At 49.6% G+C, this 19,912-nt stretch overlaps 1 protein-coding gene across 6 annotated transcripts in view; it reads left to right on the forward strand.

Annotated features, from left to right (window-relative positions):
- The window catches only part of GJC2 (gap junction protein gamma 2), a 35,330-nt gene extending 17,313 nt beyond the window's left edge, over positions 1–18,017 (forward strand). For 5 of the 6 annotated variants that reach the window (XM_080383743.1, XM_080383742.1, XM_080383744.1 and 2 more), the window contains one exon: positions 11,782–18,017. In XM_080383743.1, the coding sequence (XP_080239869.1) occupies positions 11,802–13,049 (1,248 nt within the window). In that variant the 5' untranslated portion in view covers positions 11,782–11,801 and the 3' untranslated portion in view covers positions 13,050–18,017. Of the gene's footprint in view, positions 1–7,405; positions 7,673–11,781 lie in introns of those variants that run through there. The other variant, XM_080383741.1, reaches the window with a different exon arrangement.
- Positions 18,018–19,912: the final 1,895 nt, after the last annotated feature.

Below are 19,912 nucleotides of genomic sequence, written 5' to 3' on the forward strand. Positions count from 1 at the left end.
TGTTTTGATGGAGGTGGTGTATGGTGTAGTGGTGGTGTAAGGCTAGGTGGTGCTGGTGTAGGGTTTGGTGGGGCTGGTGTAGGCTTTGGTGGGGCTGGTCTAGGTTTTGTGGTGCTGGTGTAGGATTTTGTGGTGCTGGTGTAGGGTTTTGTAGTGCTGGTGTAGGGTTTTGTGGGGCTGGTGTAGGGTTTGGTGGGGCTGGTGTAGGCTTTGGTGGGGCTGGTCTAGGTTTTGTGGTGCTGGTGTAGGATTTTGTGGTGCTGGTGTAGGCTTTGGTGGGGCTAGTCTAGGTTTTGTGGTGCTGGTGTAGGGTTTTGTGGTGCTGGTGTAGGGTTTTGTGGTGATGGTGTAGGGATTGGTGGGGCTGGTGTAGGCTTTGGTGGGGCTAGTCTAGGTTTTGTGGTGCTGGTGTAGGGTTTTGTGGTGCTGGTGTAGGGTTTTGTGGTGATGGTGTAGGGATTGGTGGGGCTGGTGTAGGGATTGGTGGGGCTGGTGTAGGTTTTGGATAGCTGGATGCCCAGCACGGCAGATAGGCAGGTGTTTGCTCACGCCTGGTGTGGTGGAGAAGATGCTACCACCACCCCGTTGATGCCCAAGGGCTTAGACTTCTTGTGCTGCAGATCTCCAAGTCAACCTTTGCTTTGAGCATCAGCACAGCCCAGTGCCAGAGGGGCCTGGCTCCATTCCCACCTGGATGCCCGCTTGAGGGCACCTTCTCCACCCCACTGTCTACCTTTGGAGGGGAAGGAGGGACACTGATTCAACACCCCTCCAGTCCTGCCAGCTTTGGGGATGAAGAGACATGTGGTCTCCTTTCTTGGCACGGGGGACCCAGTGGCGTCCAGATGTGAGGCATGAGCTGCTGACATCGGCGTCAGCGGGTGGGGACCCACCTATGTAAACACGTCCAGGAAGGCTCCCGTCCCTTTCCCACCCCGCGCTCACCTTCGGATCAGACCGGCCAGCCTTCGCCGATGCTCCGTCCCCAGGGCTCCCGGGGAAGGTACCGTACCGCTTGGCCAGTGCTGGGCACTCCTCTGGGCATTTCTCTCTCATCCTCCTCTTTTCTGCATGTAAACATGACTGTATAATTATCTCTGTGTAGAATTACCTAAGTAGTTATTTAAATATTTACTGATGTAATGATAGATCTCGGTGAGCAGAATGAAACCTGTCCCGGTCATGCTGGGAACCTGGCCAGAAGGATAGGAAAGCACTTGCAGTAATAACGCTTCCTTTTTTTCTTTATTTTCTGTTTTGTCTGTTATCTAAGAACAGTTGGCAAGAACGTGTCCAACCCGTTTGTTTCCTTATTTATCATGTTCGACTCTCTCTTCCCTTTTAACTATGTTTAGATCTTATTAATAATAGAAAAACGGGCCATAAAGTCACATCCAAGCGTGGTATTTTTGCTTTGCAATTTGCTTTCTTGTCTTTGATATCCTTGTTTAGTTGATGTTGAGGTTGTTTTACCCTGGGGAGGGGTCTGGTGTCCAGGCAGCCAGGGCTGAGCTCAGCAGGACGCTTTAGTGATTTGGGGTGGCAGGTCTGCAGCACCAAGTTTATCTGGGCGGGGAGCCGGGATGGGTTTATACGGCGGAGGGAAAGGTTTGGCAGCAGTCCGCGGCCCTTCTCCCCGTTTGCACAACACTTGGGTCATGAAGTGGCCTCACTGTTATGGCTTTATCTGACCTGGCAAGTCAGAGGATCATCCAAAGCCAAGAGATTAGGAAACAGATGTGCCAGAGATGAGGGCTGGGATCTTCAGAGAGGTTTGGTGTCTTAGATGTCCTGGTTCAGATAAAGCGTCTTGTAAAGTCCTCGCTGAGCTTCACCCCAGCTCCTGCAAGCTAACCACTTGTCAAGATGCTGGATGGTGGGTTTAGGAGACTAGCGTTGCGTCCCTGGTAGAGCAGAGTGCAGAGTGGGAATCAGCACCCTGAGCAGATGCCACACCAAAGCTAAAGGACCTTAAATCTGCTCACAAACATAGCAGCTCTTCCAGATCACCCACACATGGAATTAGCCACATGGTGGTTTAAAGCAGTAAGGCATGACTTCTGCCCCAAGGCCAGTGTAGGACAGGGCAGTCTCTCCATGGTCACAGTGTATGGCCAAGGCTGTATGATGGAGCATCTTGAGAACCAGATAGAGTGTGGACCTGATTCAGGTACTTGGGCTGGATCCTGTGGGTCTCATTCCTGCAGCAATTTGTGGGGCATTTGCTCACTGCAAGCTCCTTGTTAGGGTTGAGACATGGTTCCTCTAACCTGCACTTTGGCGGGCATATTACAGATATTTTTGGGGCGGTAAAGAAATGAAGATAACTTTGGACCCAGTTCTTGTGCTGGGCTTCTCCTGCACCCTTCAGCCAGAGCCAAGGGCAGTGGCAGAGCCTCCCTGGGTTGCTCCAACCCACGTAAAGCTCATTTAAATCCTGGTGGGAGACTCCATCCTGAGGCTTGCTATGTGTAATGGAGCTGGCTGAACATCACCCTCCTGGCCAGGTATGCGCAGGTTGTCCCACCTATTGCGGTGGCCGTCCCTGTGTCTGACAGACGAGGTGTGTGGTGACTGAGATGAAACCGTCATTTTTCTTATTGCAATTGCTGCAAGAACAGTAAGAGTCAAACTCTGAGTCAGCAGCCTGTCTGTGCAGTTGCAAGGCATTTTCCACAAGAAAACCAAAAAACTATTTGCAGGTATTTGCAAGAGGGGTTCGGTGGGGAAAGCTGGAGGAGGTGCTGAGCATGTCCTGCTTTGCTTGGGTGGAGCCACAGAGGACACAACTGCTCCACCTTTGCTTTGGGGGGCTGCTGTCTTTAACCTCAAGCTGTGTCTAAGATGTTCGTCCCTGTGCAGAGTTGCTGGCTGCTCCCACCCCCTTCCGTCTCCCCCCACTGACACTGTGAATAGGGTTTTCATGCAGCTGAAGAGCAGGGGAAAACGTTCCTCTCTGCTGCTCACTGCAAGCCAGGGACCTCACCCAGCAGCTCCCGAATGGAGCCCAGAAGCCGTGGCTGAGCTTCCAACCTCTGTTCCCGCTCCCCTCGCTCCTGCCTCCTTTTCTTGGGGCTCTTTCCAGGCTCCCTCCTAGTACACCATCTCTGGCCATCCACAGGTGTTAGGGAAAAAGAGGGGAAAAACAACCAACCAACCAACCCACACCTGGAGCAGCCAAAAATGTGGCCACTTGACTTTTTTTCCAGCATTCCCCAAACTTTCCCATGCACCCCGACCTTTTTCCTGTGCCCCTGCCTGCATTAACGTGCCGCTGCTCGGTGAACTGCAGATGGAGGAGCAGCCGCAGGGGCAACAGCGGGAGGAGGTGATGTGCCGTGAACTTTTGCATAGCCATTTTTGCCAGGGGATGGATTTCCTTTGATTTTTATTGGATTTTTTTTTTTTCATTCTTTTGTACAAGTACAGGAAGGTCTATGGCAAGTCAAGCCTGGCGTGGCTTCACAGGGTTGTGCTGCAGGCCAGCCGGGGCTGGCAACGCCAGCTGGAAAGTTTATTGCTTCCTGTTATGAGAGCTCCGGGAGCCGCGGTGGCTTCGCAGGAGAGACGTGGGTAGCACCACCACCAGGTACAGCCCCAACGGGTGATGGAGATGGCCTTTTATTCCCATTGCTTCTCCGGCCAGTTCAGGAAAGGGAAGCAAATAGAGAAGGGAATAATTGCTCAATCTGACCTCTGACTATGGAGGCAGATGCTTTCTTTGGAGGAGGAACAGACGCAGGGGGAAAATGCTATAAAGGGCTTTGCTGAGCCATGTCCCCAGGGCTCTCCGTGAGCCCCTGCTTGCCACCTTTTGGTATGTCAGCCCGTGTTATCTCACCAGCCTTGAAAACTTGGGCAGAAAGGTTCCTATCAGAAAAAATAGGTGGTTTTGCAAATACTGACATTTATCTTGAGAATGTGTCCCTCACAGTGAAATTTTCAGCTGGGAAGGGCTGGAATAAATAGCTTCTGCTCTCCAGCCTGGGTTTAAACACTTCCTCTGGGCTTTCGTACTTTGGTATTTTAATCTTTTTGTTATTTAACCATATTAGATTTTTTTTTCTTTTTTATCATTTTCAAAGTGAAGTGCTTTTACCTTTCTGTGGTCATCAGTCAGTGATATCCAAAGGAAACATTTCAGTATTTTTCAGCAGAAATATTATTCATCCTGCTAACAGCACTGGCTTTTTGCTCTGCAAACCAATGCAAACTTAAGAGAAATTCTGTTTTCTGACTTATCTTCTAGGCTAACTGAGCTACAAGCGTCGTCCAAATTTCATGGCAATTCAGAGCCAGAGTTTATATTTTCAGAGTGCATGAAAGAAAGCAGCCTTTACCTTGTTTTCAAACATCCTTACATTATGCAGCCAAAATCCCCATGGGCTTTGGAAAAATGTGTGAGACCAGATTTTCTCCATTTGCTCCTTGCAAGAGCCAGAGACCAACCACAATGTCCTGATCCAGATCAAAAACCTTCTTGGGTTCACCCAACAAGCAGAGCTGGATGCAGAAAAAACCCCAACCCGCTGCTGAATAGTTACGAGACCTTGTCTCTGTCATTCAAATGACATGTTTGCGCTGGGGTTGTCTTCACCACTGTCCTGAAAAGTCCATGCAGAGGTTTGTGATGAAGCAGATTTTGGCAACAGACACTGACACAGCTTTTTCTGTTGCCTGTAATGTTTTTTTTTTAAAGAGAGTTAAGGTTTTGGCTGAGTTCTTATGATGCGAGCCCTGATTAGTCACAAGCCTTGGAAAACGCCTAAAGCTCTGGGTGACGGAGGGAAGAGGCGTCGAGAGGTGACCTGAAGAGGTGACTCCCAGCAGCAACCAGAATCAGACAAGGTTTCACCACATCGATTCCCCCTCTGTCACCACCCTCTTTTTTTATTCCCTTTTCTCAATGCAAGTGTTAAATCCAGGACATGGGATGCTGCAGGGGTGGGGAGTGAAAAGGTGCCTATTACTGGTTTAGCCTGTACATTCATTTATGGCTAGAAAAGCTCTGTTTTCTCTCCAGTGTCTTCCCTGGGAGGAAGAAAACACAAACTGTTCATAACCGTGTGCATCCTCCTGCCATCCTCCATTATTTCCCACACAGCAGTGGATTTAGCATTCACACAAGCTGTTTGGACAGTGAAACCCCCCCGCCCCTAAAGCATGCAGGAGAAAACGTACGTTTCTGGCTCTGCCTCCAGTCTTCTGCCTCCTTCCCTGGGTGATGGTTTGGCCCGTGGGTGATGGTTTGATGATGGGAACCACTCGATCCCTGCCTGTGTGATGGCCAGACCTGCTGGGCAGGAGGCTGGAGCAGGAGCAGATGTTGCTTGCCTCGCCTGGAGCACGGATGCCCCAAAAAAACTTCTACCAGACGAGATTGCGTGTGTATAAATAACCTGCACAGTTAGAAAGCAAAGGGCCTGGAAGGGCTGCATGACCTGTGGGACAGGGACCGTGCTGAGCTGCCTTTTATCTTCAAGTTGCTGCCCGCAGTCCTGCAGAGCCTGGAAGTTGTTCTCAGCTAGTTATTTTTAAATAACTAATAATACTTCTCTGCAGCTCCATCCTGCACCCGCTGGAGCGGGTGGAAGTCTCGCCACAGTTCTTTGATGGGAATGAGATCTTGGTGGCCATCCCTCGGGTCTGATGGATCTCACAGGGCTTTTCTTTTACAAGTAGGTGGTGTGACGTGCTAGAAGCTGTGGGGTCCCCGCTTGAGGGGGGGATGCACCCAAGGACCACGCAGTGGCCCCTGCAGAGGTGTCCACAAGGTGACCCACTGCAGTGTCTCCAGGCTTGAAGGACCACGTGGGCAAGGAGGTCACTGCCCTGGCGTGCTGGAGGCCAAACCCAGCCCCGGGAACACGCAGGGGTAACATGGCCTCAGCTTGCTGCACGTTTTCTCCCCCTCAGAGAGGTCCCAATGGGAGATCTCCAGGGAGGGTGGCTGTTGCTGGAGGAGATCTCCAGCCATGGTGGTCTCCTTCAAAATGAGCTCCCTATTTCCCTGTGTCCTTTGAGAGTCTTGTCAATGTGGTATGTGCTTGAGTTGAAGCATGCAGCCAGGGTTGTGATAATCTAACTTCTTTAGAGGCTTATTCCCCCAAAATGCCTCCCAAAACCTGGTTTCCCCAGTGTGGCATTTTCCCCTAAGGGTGTGTACATCCCTACGCCGGACTTAGCTGATAGGGCTTTTCCACTTCCTATCATAGCTGGCTACTTCTGAACAGTGAATTAACTTATCACTGTGTATGAGTAGTTTACAACTTAAAACCTTGAGGAAAGTTACTGCAATAGATCCAGAAATGCTACCCCGGCCGGAGACCCCATTAGATGTAATGAGGCTGTGTCACACAGCCGAGCTATGGGCTCAGCAGAGGCCCATGTGCTCCTTGGCTCTCACAGAGCAACTTTTAGCAGTACGGCTGAAGTGTTAGCCAGTGTGGAGTAGGGCAGTAGATGCTGCTGCTTGCAAAAGCGTTGGCGTGAGATGCTCCAGTGAGCCGGAATGGTCCCTCTACATGCCTTCAGCCACTTGGGGAAACCAGAGGTCTGATGGCAGGGTGAATATCCTGCTTTGTCAGGACCAGGGATGAAATTTCCTGATAAACCATGCATTTTCAAGCATCCCCCCCTTGATCCAAATGTACATATTCCTGTGCCTTCTCCCCTCAGAGGCTGCATCTGGTTATTTTTGTGACTTCTTGGCTGCTGCTGTTGCTTCCTTCTCCTCCTTGCTGGCCCCTGGGGAGACTTTTGGCCTTGGCTGTCTATTTCCATCTCAGCAGATATCTGGAGCCCTGATCCCGCTGGGACGGCAATGCCAAAAGCTCCCCACAGATGGAGCAGGGATGAGAGGCAATCCTTGGACCATCAGGGTGGAGGTTTCCTTCTCCACTTGCCTTAGGCTTCGTGTACACTCCCATACTACTTCTTATTTCTTCTTGCTTCTGCAAAGGAGCCAAAAAGTCCCTGTGTGTGCTCAAAACCCTTCCCCATCCTTCATCCGCTCTCTGCTCCCATCCAGCAGCTTGGAGAGAGGTGCATCACCTCTTCAGAGAAAGCCTTGCCTGGGAGCGCAGCAAAGCAGGAGCTCCAGAGCGGGTTTTCTCGCTCGTGAGCCTTGCCTCTTTTTTTTTATTATTTTTCTTTTTCCCCAAGCAACCAAGGCACTTTTGACAAAATGTGTTTTCCACATGTTCCCTATTAGTCATGCTCTCTGTCTGACAAATCTGTTACCACTGCCACTAGCTGATGCTATTCATTTACTTCCAACCAGCTCAAGAGCTCAGCAGCTAAATTCCAGGCAGCGTTCCTCAAACCAGACCCGGCGTCTTGTTTGGATTTAAAACCAATGCCTCTTTCTTCCCCGGTAGATATACATAGCACCGTCCCTCCTTCTCCCAAGGTTGGGGAGGGAAAGAGGGGCCGGGAGCGGTGGTGTGATGGTGGCAGGGGTGCTGGCAGCTCGGGGGGGACCTCCCAGCGGTGGGTGCCGCAGAGGCGGGGTTTGACAGCACGTTAAATACTTCCCTTGAGCCCTGCTCTCTAACCGCTGGGGCATGGCTGGGCCGAGGCAGCAGGAGTTTATCTAGGGCAAGGCAGAGGGCTGGTGGCACAGGAATGTCGCTGGAGGAGGGAAAGCCACTTCGAGAAGCACCATGTCTCTGTAAGTAGATTTTTTTCCATTGTTTTCCCTGCAGCTTAAGCAACGGTGCGGGAACTGTGCAGAAAAGACATCCAGCTAGCACAGACAGGTTTATTTATTTGTTCATTTCCTTTTGCTTATTTTAGACTCAGGTTTTAAAGTTTCCTCCGTTCCAACAGTTGTGCCTGCGATTGCACAGAGGGGCCAGCGGCTTTCGGGAAGTAACCGTGATGAGAACGTGGAGCCAACAGCTCATTCCTGTGCCTGGCTCCGCGCAATTTTCATCACTCTAAGTGCTGCTGGTGGGTTGAGTGCTCCAACTCCTCCTTTGTAGCTGTTTCAAAGTGAAACTTGTACCCCACGTGCGTTTCATACGCTGCATGTCAGCTAGTCTGGAGGTGACGTGTGAAGCTAGATGAATGAATGAATGGATTTCAAAGCCAGAGGGATGGTGGGTCCTCTCATGCGACCTCTCCAGCAGGCAATTTAGCTACGTGAACTACCTAATCTACTCTGCCTACCTGCTGCAGATCCACACAGGCTGTTTTCCCCAGGGAGCTGGACTGTGTCACTTTCCCACTGCACAGAGGAATTAAGTCTGAAGCACACAGAAGATGTAAAAATCCCTTTTCTGTGCTTTGGCAGTTGGTGTGGTGAGGAGATGAGACAGTCTTTTCCCAGTACCATCTTATTCATGAACAAAAGCGATGTGAACAGATCCCTCCTTGGAAGCTTGTTTGCCTTATAATTGATTCCAAAATAGAATGATGTACTACACCCCCCACGCCCCCCCCACCCCCCAAGCAATTAGAAGCATTGACATCACATAATCTTTCTAGCCAGTGAGTCACAAAAAAGCACTGGAAGTTTAACCAAACTGATTGTGGGAAGGTTTTTAAACTCATTTTCTTCAGCTCCTGCTTTCAGATACAGTGCCAGGAGAGTGGGTGGACACACAGGAGTGTAATGTCAAGGTGTGATCATACACAGAGGCAACAGCGGGGTCCCAGGGATGCAGAAACAGGGTGAGGCTGTTTCCGGCAGATGTTCCGGCAGATCCAGATGTGCATGGGGGGCTGAGCCGCAATGTTAATGGCAGGACTGACAGCTCAGGCTAGTGGCTGGTAACCAGATACCGTCTTCTCAAAGGAATAACCCGCCACTTCTGTTGTTTTGCATTTTCTTTCCATTTCCTTGACTCAGGAGGTTTGTGAGTCTTTTGAACCAGTGCTGCCCGGTGCTCCTTTCAAAAATGTATCTCCCAGAGGAGACAGTGGGTGCTTTGTTAACAGCCCTGACTAACAGCAGATCAAAACTTGAATATTTACTCAAAAAGCCATCATTACCTTGGTCACACCTTCCCTGCTGCAGCAAACAGCTGTTGGGAGGTGAGTCTGAGCTTTGGGAATTGTGTCCTTGAGTTACAATTGCAAAATGGAAAATTATCCTCAGTGTAGAGCTCATAAACCCTTTGGGTGAGCCCTGAAGTTATAGATGAACTGCTCTACAGGGCACTTGAAGCCCCTGTTTCAGAACAATCTGGGGCTTGTGTCTAATTGGGAATGCTCATGGGAGGTGGTAGGCAGCTGAACACCCGCATGGGACCAGCCAGGCTGGAGCTGATGTGTGCTTGGCCCAAGCCCCAGCCCTGCCTTGGCTGGACCCGGATGCTCCACAGACAGATGCACCATGTCCCACAGTGGGCCATTGCTGCACACAGCGGGGTCTTCCCTTCCCAGCCCCCTGTCAGCTGGAGCTTGGCTGAGTGCCCAGATGAATCCTGCAAATCATTTAACGCCCCATTTTGCCCATATCAGAATGGGGACACAAAGCAGAAGAAGGGTTAAAGACACTTTAGAGTGTATCCACTTTAAAGAAGCAAAAAAGGCACTCAAAGGGGATGCTTTCCCATCTCACCCCTGAATAAACCCGATTTCCTTAATAAATAAAGGTCTATGGGGACCGCTTTCCACGTTCTGCAGTGGCTGAATTGTCCTATCTGCAGCAGCATTTCTGTACTGACCATAGGGTCCGAGGCACTGCTTTTGCAGCAGGAGATGGGGGTTCTGGTCCCAGCAGCTTTGAGGGCTGTTGTTTTTCGCCAGGTGAGTTAAGGGCAGAGAAGAGAAGTTCCACGCCTCTTCTTCTGGCTAATTACCCAGCCTGGAGTAAGCTGTTTCTTTGCTCTCTGCCTCAGTTTCTCCAGCTACAGGACAAGAATAACACCATCTGCAGAGTGCTCCCACAGTCTGTCTGGCGTGTGAAGACTTGGGGGTTTGGGTTCGCAGAGGATCTGTTTGATCTGGAAATAGCAGGGTTAGAAAATTCCATCTGCCTGCTCTTGAGAGCCCTCGACAGCGGAAGAATTTTGCTGTATCTTGAGTCTTGGACCATGCTGCTACCTCCTGGGTCAGTGTGAAGGCAAGCACGGAGCAAACCAGCATTGTTTGGCTCCTGTCCTAAGAAGCAGTGTGAGCAAAATCACATTCCAGAAAGGCTTGATACAGAGAACAGAGCAAGGCACACTTCCCTTCTTGCTCCCATGTGGGGCTGTGCCCATGGCTGGTGCTGGTGGCTGCTCCCACCCTGCACCTGGCACAGGTGACAGGCTCAAAGCCCAGCTTGTGCCATAGAAGCCCTAGGGCATAATTTTGTGTCTCCATATAAAAGCGGTGCAAAGCCAGGTTTGGACCAGGCTCGTGTCTCATGGCATCATTTTCCCTCCTGGATATCTACCTCCACAGAGCCATGCTCACCTGAGCATCATGGAGGGGTAGCTTTGATGTCCATACTCTTTCAACATATGGAAAACAGCTCCTTTCTTTTCCTCTGCATGATCATGGAGGATTGTGGAGGACCGCAGGGGAGTAGCCTGTGCTGGGCCAGCTCCTGCTGAGCCATGACACCCCATTGCCATGTGCTACCCCACACTAACTCGCTCCTGTCCATGCTCATGTGCTTGGCTCCTGCGTCTGCCACCAACACCTCCACTCTTTGCTTCTGGGTGCAGTGGTTGGCATCAGTTCATGGGTGAGATTTAGGCTCGCAGATGCCTAATTTACTGCCTGCCATCAGGTGTCTGCGGGGAAACAAGATGGGTAAACTCCACAATGAGATGGAGGCTGATTCAGAGGAGGGATGCAGGGCAGCAGAAAGGATGAGCCCGTTCTCTGCTGCCCTGGGGTGAGAGCCCCACTGTTCTCCACCGCAGTGCTCTGTGGGTCTGGGTTCTTTCCCTGTTCCTCTCATCTCCAGGTATCTGTCAGGGCTGCTGCCAGTCAAGCAGTGAAATTGGCTCCTGCCTTTAACGATGCATGGGGTCACCCAGGGAGCTCGGGATGAGGCCCCGTTGCCAGTTAAGCTAAACACCAAATGGTTATTACAAGCTCTTCCTCCCCAGCTGTCCAGGTCTTCTAATAAATGCATGGTTCTCTCTGAAAGCTTTTCAAGGTTTATTTTTAAAGCAGTCTGCATTTGATTAAACATTTGTTTTGTTTTGTTTTTTTCAAAAGGAACTTAAAAGGGCCATCGGCCTGTAAACATAAATATTCCCATTCTTTTGCTGATTCTTTGCATTTTTCTGGGTTTGCTAATGAAAAATATTTCAGCAGTGCAAGTCTCTGTGACGGGGGCAGCATCCTCTACTCCCGCTTGCAGCTCAGGCACTGAAGCCCATGGCGTGCAAGCAAGTTAAGCACCTTTTTGTGCTCAGGTGGCTTTCATGGTGCCTTGCATTCACTTATACAGTCACCCAAACCCTTCTTGCAGCTGAGCAATGTCTTGAAACAGGCAACAAAGTGGGTAACAGTGAATCTAGTAGGTGCTGTGGCTTGTTGTGTTATTGATCTGTGTTTATCTAGTGCCACCAGGTATCCCTGCCTCCGATTATGGTGGTGTGGTACGTCCCCACACTGGCCGTGGCATGTCCCCGATGCTCCACTCTCCTGGGCAGCCCTGTGTCATGGTCCCTTACAAGTCCTGGGGAGAATGGGTGGCAGCAGTGAAGGATGCCTCTTGGAGATAAAGTGACTTCATCTGTCACAGATGTGCCAGTGTCACATCTGTGTCGCTGACTGCAGCCACCGACGTTGACTCACGGCTATGTTTTTTATTTCCCTGTCATCCTGCAGGTTATAACTGAGTAGCCCTTATGACCAACATGAGCTGGAGCTTTCTAACCCGCCTGCTAGAAGAGATTCACAATCACTCCACCTTCGTGGGGAAGGTCTGGCTCACCGTGCTCATCGTCTTCCGCATTGTCTTGACAGCGGTGGGGGGAGAATCCATCTACTCTGATGAGCAGAGCAAGTTCACCTGTAACACCAAGCAGCCTGGCTGCGACAACGTCTGTTACGATGCCTTTGCGCCGCTGTCACACGTTAGGTTCTGGGTCTTCCAGATCATCATGATATCCACCCCTTCAGTCATGTACCTGGGCTATGCCATCCACAGGATCGCCCGGTCAGCGGAGGAGGAGAAGAAGTTCAAGGGATTCAAGAAGAAGAAGCAGTTTGCTTTGAACTGGCAGGCAGTGCGCAACATGGAGGACCCGATGGAGGCTGACGAAGAGGAGCCCATGATCTCTGACGACACAGCAGAACAGGAGAAAGCCAAAGCCAAGCCCAAGAGCAAAGAGCCACAAAAGCACGATGGGAGGAGGCGCATCCAGCAAGAAGGACTGATGAAAATCTACGTCTTCCAGCTACTTACCAGAGCTTCGTTTGAAATTTGCTTTTTGATAGGGCAGTATTTACTCTATGGTTTTGAGGTAGAAGCCTATTATGTCTGCAACAGAGTCCCCTGCCCTCACACTGTGGACTGCTTTGTGTCCCGGCCAACCGAGAAGACCATCTTTCTCCTGGTGATGTACGTTGTGAGCTGCCTGTGCTTATTGCTGAACATGTGTGAGATGTTTCACCTGGGGTTTGGGACCATCCGAGATGCCATTCGCAGCCGGAAAATCAACAGCTTTAGGCAGCCTCCCTACAATTATGCCTACCCAAAGAACATCTCCTGCCCTCCTGAGTACAACCTGGTAGTGAAATCGGAGAAGTCCACCAAGATCCCCAACAGCTTGATGGCTCACGAGCAGAACCTGGCTAACGTTGCTCAGGAGCAGCAGTGCACCAGCCCGGATGAGAACCTCCCGGCAGATTTGTCCACACTTCACAAACACTTGCGAGTGGCCCAGGAGCAGTTAGACATAGCGTTTCAGAGCTATGGCAGCACCCAGGGCAACACGCAACCTTCTCGAACCAGCAGTCCCGCCTCAGGTGGCACGATGGTAGAGCAGAACAGGGCCAACACCGCCCAGGAGAAACAAGGTGCTAAACCCAAGGCCTGCTTAGAGAAAGGGAGCTCAAGCAGTAAAGATGGAAAGACGTCTGTATGGATATAGCTTCGTCTAAAAGGAGAAAGGGCATCGTAAGCGGGGTTTTTATTTTGGTTCGTTTCTGTTTTCGGTATCGTCTTGCATTCGTTTCACAGGGCACAGGCGCAATTCTTATACGCAAGTCAAAAGAGAAAAGGAGTTTCAGACCAATTTAGTGTTGTCTTCCAGTGCATTTACAAAAGCCATTTCTTCCCTGTTTCCAACACGTTCTCCAGCTGGAAACCTCCACTGAGCAATAGCAAACCCCCCTGCATCTCCCACCCCTATGGTCACCACTGGAACCCCCAGCAGAGACTGGACAATGTGCTGTGATGGGAAGCGGAGCTGCTGGTGGCTCAGGAAAGAAGTCAGGCCGACAGCAAGCAGCTCCCCTCCTGCATGACAAGGCTAGAGGTCTGACAGTGTTTAATTACTAAATATCCTTAATCAAAATTAATTTCTGATCCCTTGATAAGAAGAGGAAACAACTGACATATTGCATGAACCTTCAGGACACACTTACAGCTGATGTCCTGCCTGAATTGTTAGATGCTCTAGCAGGCATTGCTGGAAACAAAGGCATCATTTGATGCCACAAGCCACGAGCCGGCACCCACATCAGGTTATGGGGCAGAAACATAGTGACTGTGTTACATGGAGAGACCTAAAAGCATAGCACAGTGCTGAAGAAGGTTTTCATCTTTTATTCCTCTGCTTCGAAGCAAAAAGCAAATACATCCAAACATTATGCAGCAGGAGCAAGCAGTGACACTGCGTCATACCAGTGCCTGTGTAGCGCTTGCTACAGATGCACTGGGAATTGTTGCAGTTAGTGTTTTTAACAAACTACTGTTTCACATCATCAGAAAGTGCCTTTATGCAACCAGGAAAACAAAATCATAAAGGGTTTAGACTTCTTTATTCGCTGAATTCTAGTAGAGATTGGAAGATCAGCATCGGCAAATTTGTTTTTCTGTTTAATCAAACCCTTATAAATAGTGGCAGATGGCAGATCTATGCATAGTGTGTCTGTGTTGTGTGTGTGTACATGTATGTATATATACAGACACATATGAACATGTGTGTGTGAATATAGACCTAGAAAAAAATATATAAATGTAATATCAACCCTCTGGTAATTTTACAGCCTTTCACCTCCCCTGGAAAAACCCAGCTGGCCCAGGACTGTGGCTGATCTCTTCCTGGAGCAGTCTGTAGGCTTCTGGCCTACAGCCTCACCTGGGGAACTGGCCGTTTTCACACACTTGCTTGTCTGGCTTCAGTGGGGACAGGACCAGGACAGTAGCAGGAAGCTTTTCCCTAGTTTATGGGGAGCTTTTTTCAGCTTGGCTTGGTTTTAGGGTGGTTTTCATGCAGCTACAGGAGTCTGGGGGCATTTTAAAATTGAGCTGCAGAGCTCCAAGGGTCCTGCTAGTGTTGAGGATGTGCTTTGTTGGGTGGTTTCATCCCATGTCTCTTGCACATCTGCAGAGCTGTGGCTTTGTTACCCTCCCAGTAACACAAAATAGAAAGAATACATCATCACTGGGAGCAGAGGGAGCATCTCCTGCCAAATAGTAGAGGCTGAAACCAGTAACTGCCCCATTCTGCCATGTATCAGAGCAGGTCTGATCCCTGAGATGTTCCCAAGATGCTTGTGGCTTGGCAGGTGCTCTCACGACCTCTGAAGAGTCCAATGGTTGATTCACCACCATGGAGAACCCAAACAGGCAGAGCCTTGAAGATCAAGCCTAACACAAAAGAGGTAAATCCTCACTGAACACAGCACTGTCCCTGTGCCAAGCTGTTCCTTTGGGGCTGTGCCAGCCACCCAAAGTCACGTGCAGGTCCCTGTGCCAGTATTTCTTATCCATTGGATCTACGTGACTTCCTGCTGGGCATCTTTCTCATGTCCTTAAGATCAGTCCCTGAAAGCCTTGAGGCTGCCCATTCTCCAGGTGGCCAGGCCCTTTGGTCATTCTGGGGAACACACAGAGAACTTGGGTATGGCCTTGACGGAGCTGTGCCGTGCCATTAGAAAACAGCGCTGGCAGCGAAAAAGTAGGTTTAAAAAGAAAGCAAAGAAACATTGTACGAGGTACTCAGCTGCAAATATTCAGTACAGCTTTGTGTAACAGCCTAGGGAACACCTTCAGGCTTGTTCCTGGTCCTGCTGAAGGCATTGGTAAAATGTCTGGAGTGCCACCTGCTCTTGCTGCTAGAGATCTTCCCCTCAAAAATGGACAACAACATCCAGGAGGAGGATCAGTGCATCCCCCCAGCAGCAATGGTCAGTAGTAACACACACACACGGCGTGTTACTGCCGTGAATTTTGCACGAAAGGCTCAGAAAGTTCACACCACAGTGGTGGGGAGGCAAACATATCCAGCTGCGCTGTTTGTCCTTGTCCCACATGCGGGAACGTGTTCTCCTGAGCTGGGGCTGTGCCAGGCAGTGCAGGAGAGGCTGGTTGCTGATGGTGCTGCTGTCATGAAGATGATTGCATGCAGGTCCACAGCCCAGGGCTGCTGTGGAGGAGAGCAGAGAGCAGAGGTGCTGGTGGGTGGAAATTTGTGCCCTATTAATTACAAGGCACAAGCTTGTCCTCCACACCAGTGTGACTTCTCTTTTACTGCCAGTCCTGTGTCCCATGGGAAACAGTGTGTATTTACAAGGAAGGATGGAAACTCTGAGGAGAGTGATGGTTGGATGCTGCCTGGGTTTTTCTGATTCCTTTTTGACGAGCAGCAATTCTTCCCATGCAATGCTGGAAGGCACTATCCTGTGCAGTCCATATTTCAGATTTCTCCTGCCCATACCAGTGATACCTCCCTCAGCCCCAGACATGGCCTGAGCGTTTCCTGATGACTCAGACCAGCCCCTCGGCTCCTGCTGACCTGCAGATTCACCAGTGAGCCAACAAACACAGGGATGTGCCTCCCTTGCTCTTGCTTCAGGAAACCATCTTGGCAAACACCTCACTGTGGGGAAAGTGGAAGGCGATTTTAAGCCAGAAACCCCAGAACCTGGTCACAGAGACCTGATGGACTCATTAAATCCATTTTATACCCCCTGCCCCAGTGATACAGCTGGTCAGTGCCCAGTAAGAGATCCCAGGGCTCCATGGCTGCAGGTTCAGAGACAGTTAGAGCAAGAGGGCTGGAAAGGACCACGATCCTCTTGCCAAGTTGCCACCATCAAATGACTCCTTAATGGCTAACATGAACTCCTCTTGCTGCAGCCCCTGGTGTCTCCTCTCCTCAACAGACAGAGAAGATCTTATGCCTTTAACATCTGCAGAAGCTTTTGGGTCTTTGAAGACTGTTTTCCTCAAGTCTGCTTTAAACTATACAACTCCAGCCTCATCAACCTTTCTCCAAGGGCTGCTTTTCTAGTATGGTTTTCCTTGGTGTCTTTGAACTACCACCAGCCAGTCCACATCTTCCCAGCAGTGTGGCAGTGCTGGTCCTTGGGCCACCTTCCCCTTCTGCTCCTCTTCATGTGCCCATCTGCCACTCTGGTCCTCCCCCAAAACCCATCTTCTGCAGGCATGGCAATTGCTCCCCTCTTCAGATGTCTGCTTGTACAGTTGGGATCTTCCTGCCCTCCTCCAAACTGCCTTTTTATTTTCATGCCGCAGACCCGGTGCACCAAGGGGGTCTTGAATGATGTCAGTCCTGCAGCAGATTTGCAGCCTCCTCCTGGCTGGTGTCACCATCACATTTAATATGCACACGCCGTTTTCCATAGTGAGAGTCAATAATCGCAATATTGACGACTACTCCAAGCAGGGCAGACTCTTGGGTGATCAATACAACCTCCTCGTCAGGCAGGGAGACAGGGTAACCCCTCTCTCAGCTGTCCTAGCCAGCCCCGCTCATCTATCATGTTTGCAATACTTCCTTGCGTAAAATGATTTCTGAATAGGAGCTGATCTTGCTTTCCCATGTTTTCCAACCATTTTGATAGGGACAGAAGCACAAGGGAACATTCCCAGTGGCACTGCTCCGGTGTCAAGGGCTGCCTGGGAGAGATGCAAAGTTGCCTGCAAGATCCCAGCCAGCCTGGAGGACACCACTGACTCCTCTGATCCTGGGGAACAGGAGCTGCACACAGGAGCCAGCCTGAGTCAGACAGCCCTAGAAATAAAAAGGGTTATTATTATTATTACATATACTGAGTTGCTCATTTCTCCTCTTCCTCCTCCACTCCCTGGCCTCTAAAGCCTCTGTATGATATCATGTCTTTCCACCAAGTCACTGCCACAAAGGCGACCAACATACAATAATATCTCTGCAGGAGTGACTCCTTTCAGGACAGGAGCAAAATTCTTCTTTTATTGTGTCAGTTTGGGAAGGAAAAGGATAGAGAGGCAAAATATGCATAACCACAAGCAAAATCCCCATCACAATAATTTCAAACTAAACTGACAGCTTGCTGAATTTCAATTAGGTGACAGGCAATGTCGGCCACGGAAGAAATGCCAGTAGTATAATTAATGCTTTGCTTTTTTTTTCACAGGTTAGTAGTTTTGTTCACACACAAGACGGGTTTAGCTTTGTAGCTGAACTAATCCTAAATGTTGACTCTCCCACTAAACTTGGTTGGATGAAGTGCCCACACTTATATTTCTGTTCTTACCATTCAGGGCCAGGAATGCCCCACGTAAAAGCCAGATTACCTTGTTGCTTGCATTGCATTCCACTGGGAAATACTTGAACTTAACTCAAGGCCATAACCAGTTTGTGCTGTTACAAAGTTTCTGGGATTGTTATTTTTTTGTTGTTCATTTTTTTATGTACTAACTGTATTTGTACTAGAAATTTTTTGAGGTTGAATCTGTAAGTATTCTTCAGTGTAAATGTTACATCTGGACTGTAGTTAGAACATTAAACACTGGTCAAAAGAGAAAGATACATCAGTCCAACTCCTCAACTGGCTATTCCACATCTATTACTAATAAAACAGAATAAAACTTAGGTTTTGTTACAGTATGTAAAGTGTGTGACATTTCCATGAGAAGGGTGCTGAGTGTTGATAAAAAGGAATTCTTCTCAACCTATTATTTGCCTGTTTTAGCCATGTAAGAGTTCTGTTTTCCCAGATATGGCTATAAATCACTGCAAAATATTTTTGCCTTAAGAAGTAGTTGACCTTCTAGTTGTTTGGGACGTGTTGTCTCTCTGATGAATCACTGCCTAGAATTCCTTCAGGCATGGAGCTGAAACTGCTTAGGAAAGCCTGTACTTTTAGAAGCAAGAAACCTTTGCAGAATCTGGGAGAAACTGGGAGAAACTGATGATTCAAGCTGAGCAAACGATGGGAAAGCACTTGTGAGAAAGCCTGCCTTTCTGAAAAAATTCAGTCTTTGCTCCTCCCATTAAGGAACAGGATCCCTGTCCAGTTTTCAGGAAACAAATCCTGGACAGAAACCTGGTTTTTCTGTTTTTCTGGCAGTTGTGGTATCTTTACAACTTTTTTGGCATGAGCAGGACCAGCTCCCACCAAGAGATGGAGAAGAGCAGGATCCTCTAACAAGCCCACAAGGAAAGTCAATAGTAAGAAGCACTTTAGCCTTGTGGGTCACATCCTTTGCAATGCTACGTAAAACACCCAAGAGAAAGGAAAACTTTGCTAAATAGCAAGGTGTCCTTCAAATCAGCAAGGGCTGAAGAATAAGGTGAACTTATTATTGCTGTTGGCTGTTGGGTTGGTACTGTACTTGGTCATGCAGGCACCCATGGGTGGCTGACCTTAGCTTCACGTGGGTGCTAGCCACAGTCATACAGAAACAAACCTTGTAGCAAGTCTTCCTCACCAGCAGCCTTCATCCCTCACTGTCAGGCTAGAGGTCTCTTCCCCAACCCACAGGCAGCCACATCCTGCCCCAATGGCTCAGGGGACTGGCATCAGCAGGGAGTTGGTGAGTGAGGAGGTGAGGAGCAGCCTCATCTTTTGTCCCCAGGTGACCTCCAAATTGCTGCTGCTGGAGAGTGTGGGGGGGGGGCAGTGTCCATGAGGGAAGGCACAGCCAGAGACTGATAGGGCCCCTGAGTCTGATGCTCAGTAGAAGGAATGACAAAAGCAGCCTCCATCGGTCTGTGTTTTGGGAACACACAGCAATTGCAGAACTCCTCGTTTCTTTAGAAAGCCAGGCTAAAAATACCAGTGACTCTCCAGTGTCCCATTCTCTCTGGGATCTCAAGACTCATCTTTTTCATTAGCGGCTCCATGCTGCAGACATTCCTGTCAACAGCATCCCACTAGCTCCTAATCACTCTCCCTAGGGAAATGTTATTAACGGCTCTACCTTCATTTTCAGCCCCGCTAGTACAGAACTGCCCCTTTGATGCACAGACTCACTCCTTGCAAACTCAGCTGCCTCTTGGCTTTATTTCTGCATCCAGCCAGTTGTCCTTGCAATTTTCCCCTTTTCACAGGTCTTTGCATTGCCCAGGCCAGCCACAATCCATGGTTTTCTCTCCAAGATTGTGGGATATTGTCCCTGTGCCAGAAGTGCTGCTATGTTTTACCACAACCCCACATCTCAGAGGCTGGCTGCCTGCAACTGACCTCCTGGAGCGGCTCAGCTTGGGAAGTATTTAATGTGCAGGGTTACGGCTGAATAACTGCAGCTCATGTGGGTTCATAGATGAGAGTTCATGCTTTGCACCCTGAAAACAAGCCGGAGAAAATGAATTTTATTATCCCAGCATTACCCCACAGGGCTGGCTGCAGAGAGACAGCAGGTACCCTCACGTTAAGCTACTGCAGATGAGCTATGGATGACTAAATGCCAAGGATGAGCCCTCGAAGGTGACAGCCTCAGGCTGTCCTGCTGCCGCAGCAGCCAGCAAGCCCCAGACATGGCAGGGTTTCAGGCAGTGCA

Source organism: Falco punctatus, assembly GCF_963210335.1.
Source record: "Falco punctatus genome assembly, chromosome: 4".
NCBI classification, from domain to species: Eukaryota; Metazoa; Chordata; class Aves; order Falconiformes; family Falconidae; genus Falco; species Falco punctatus.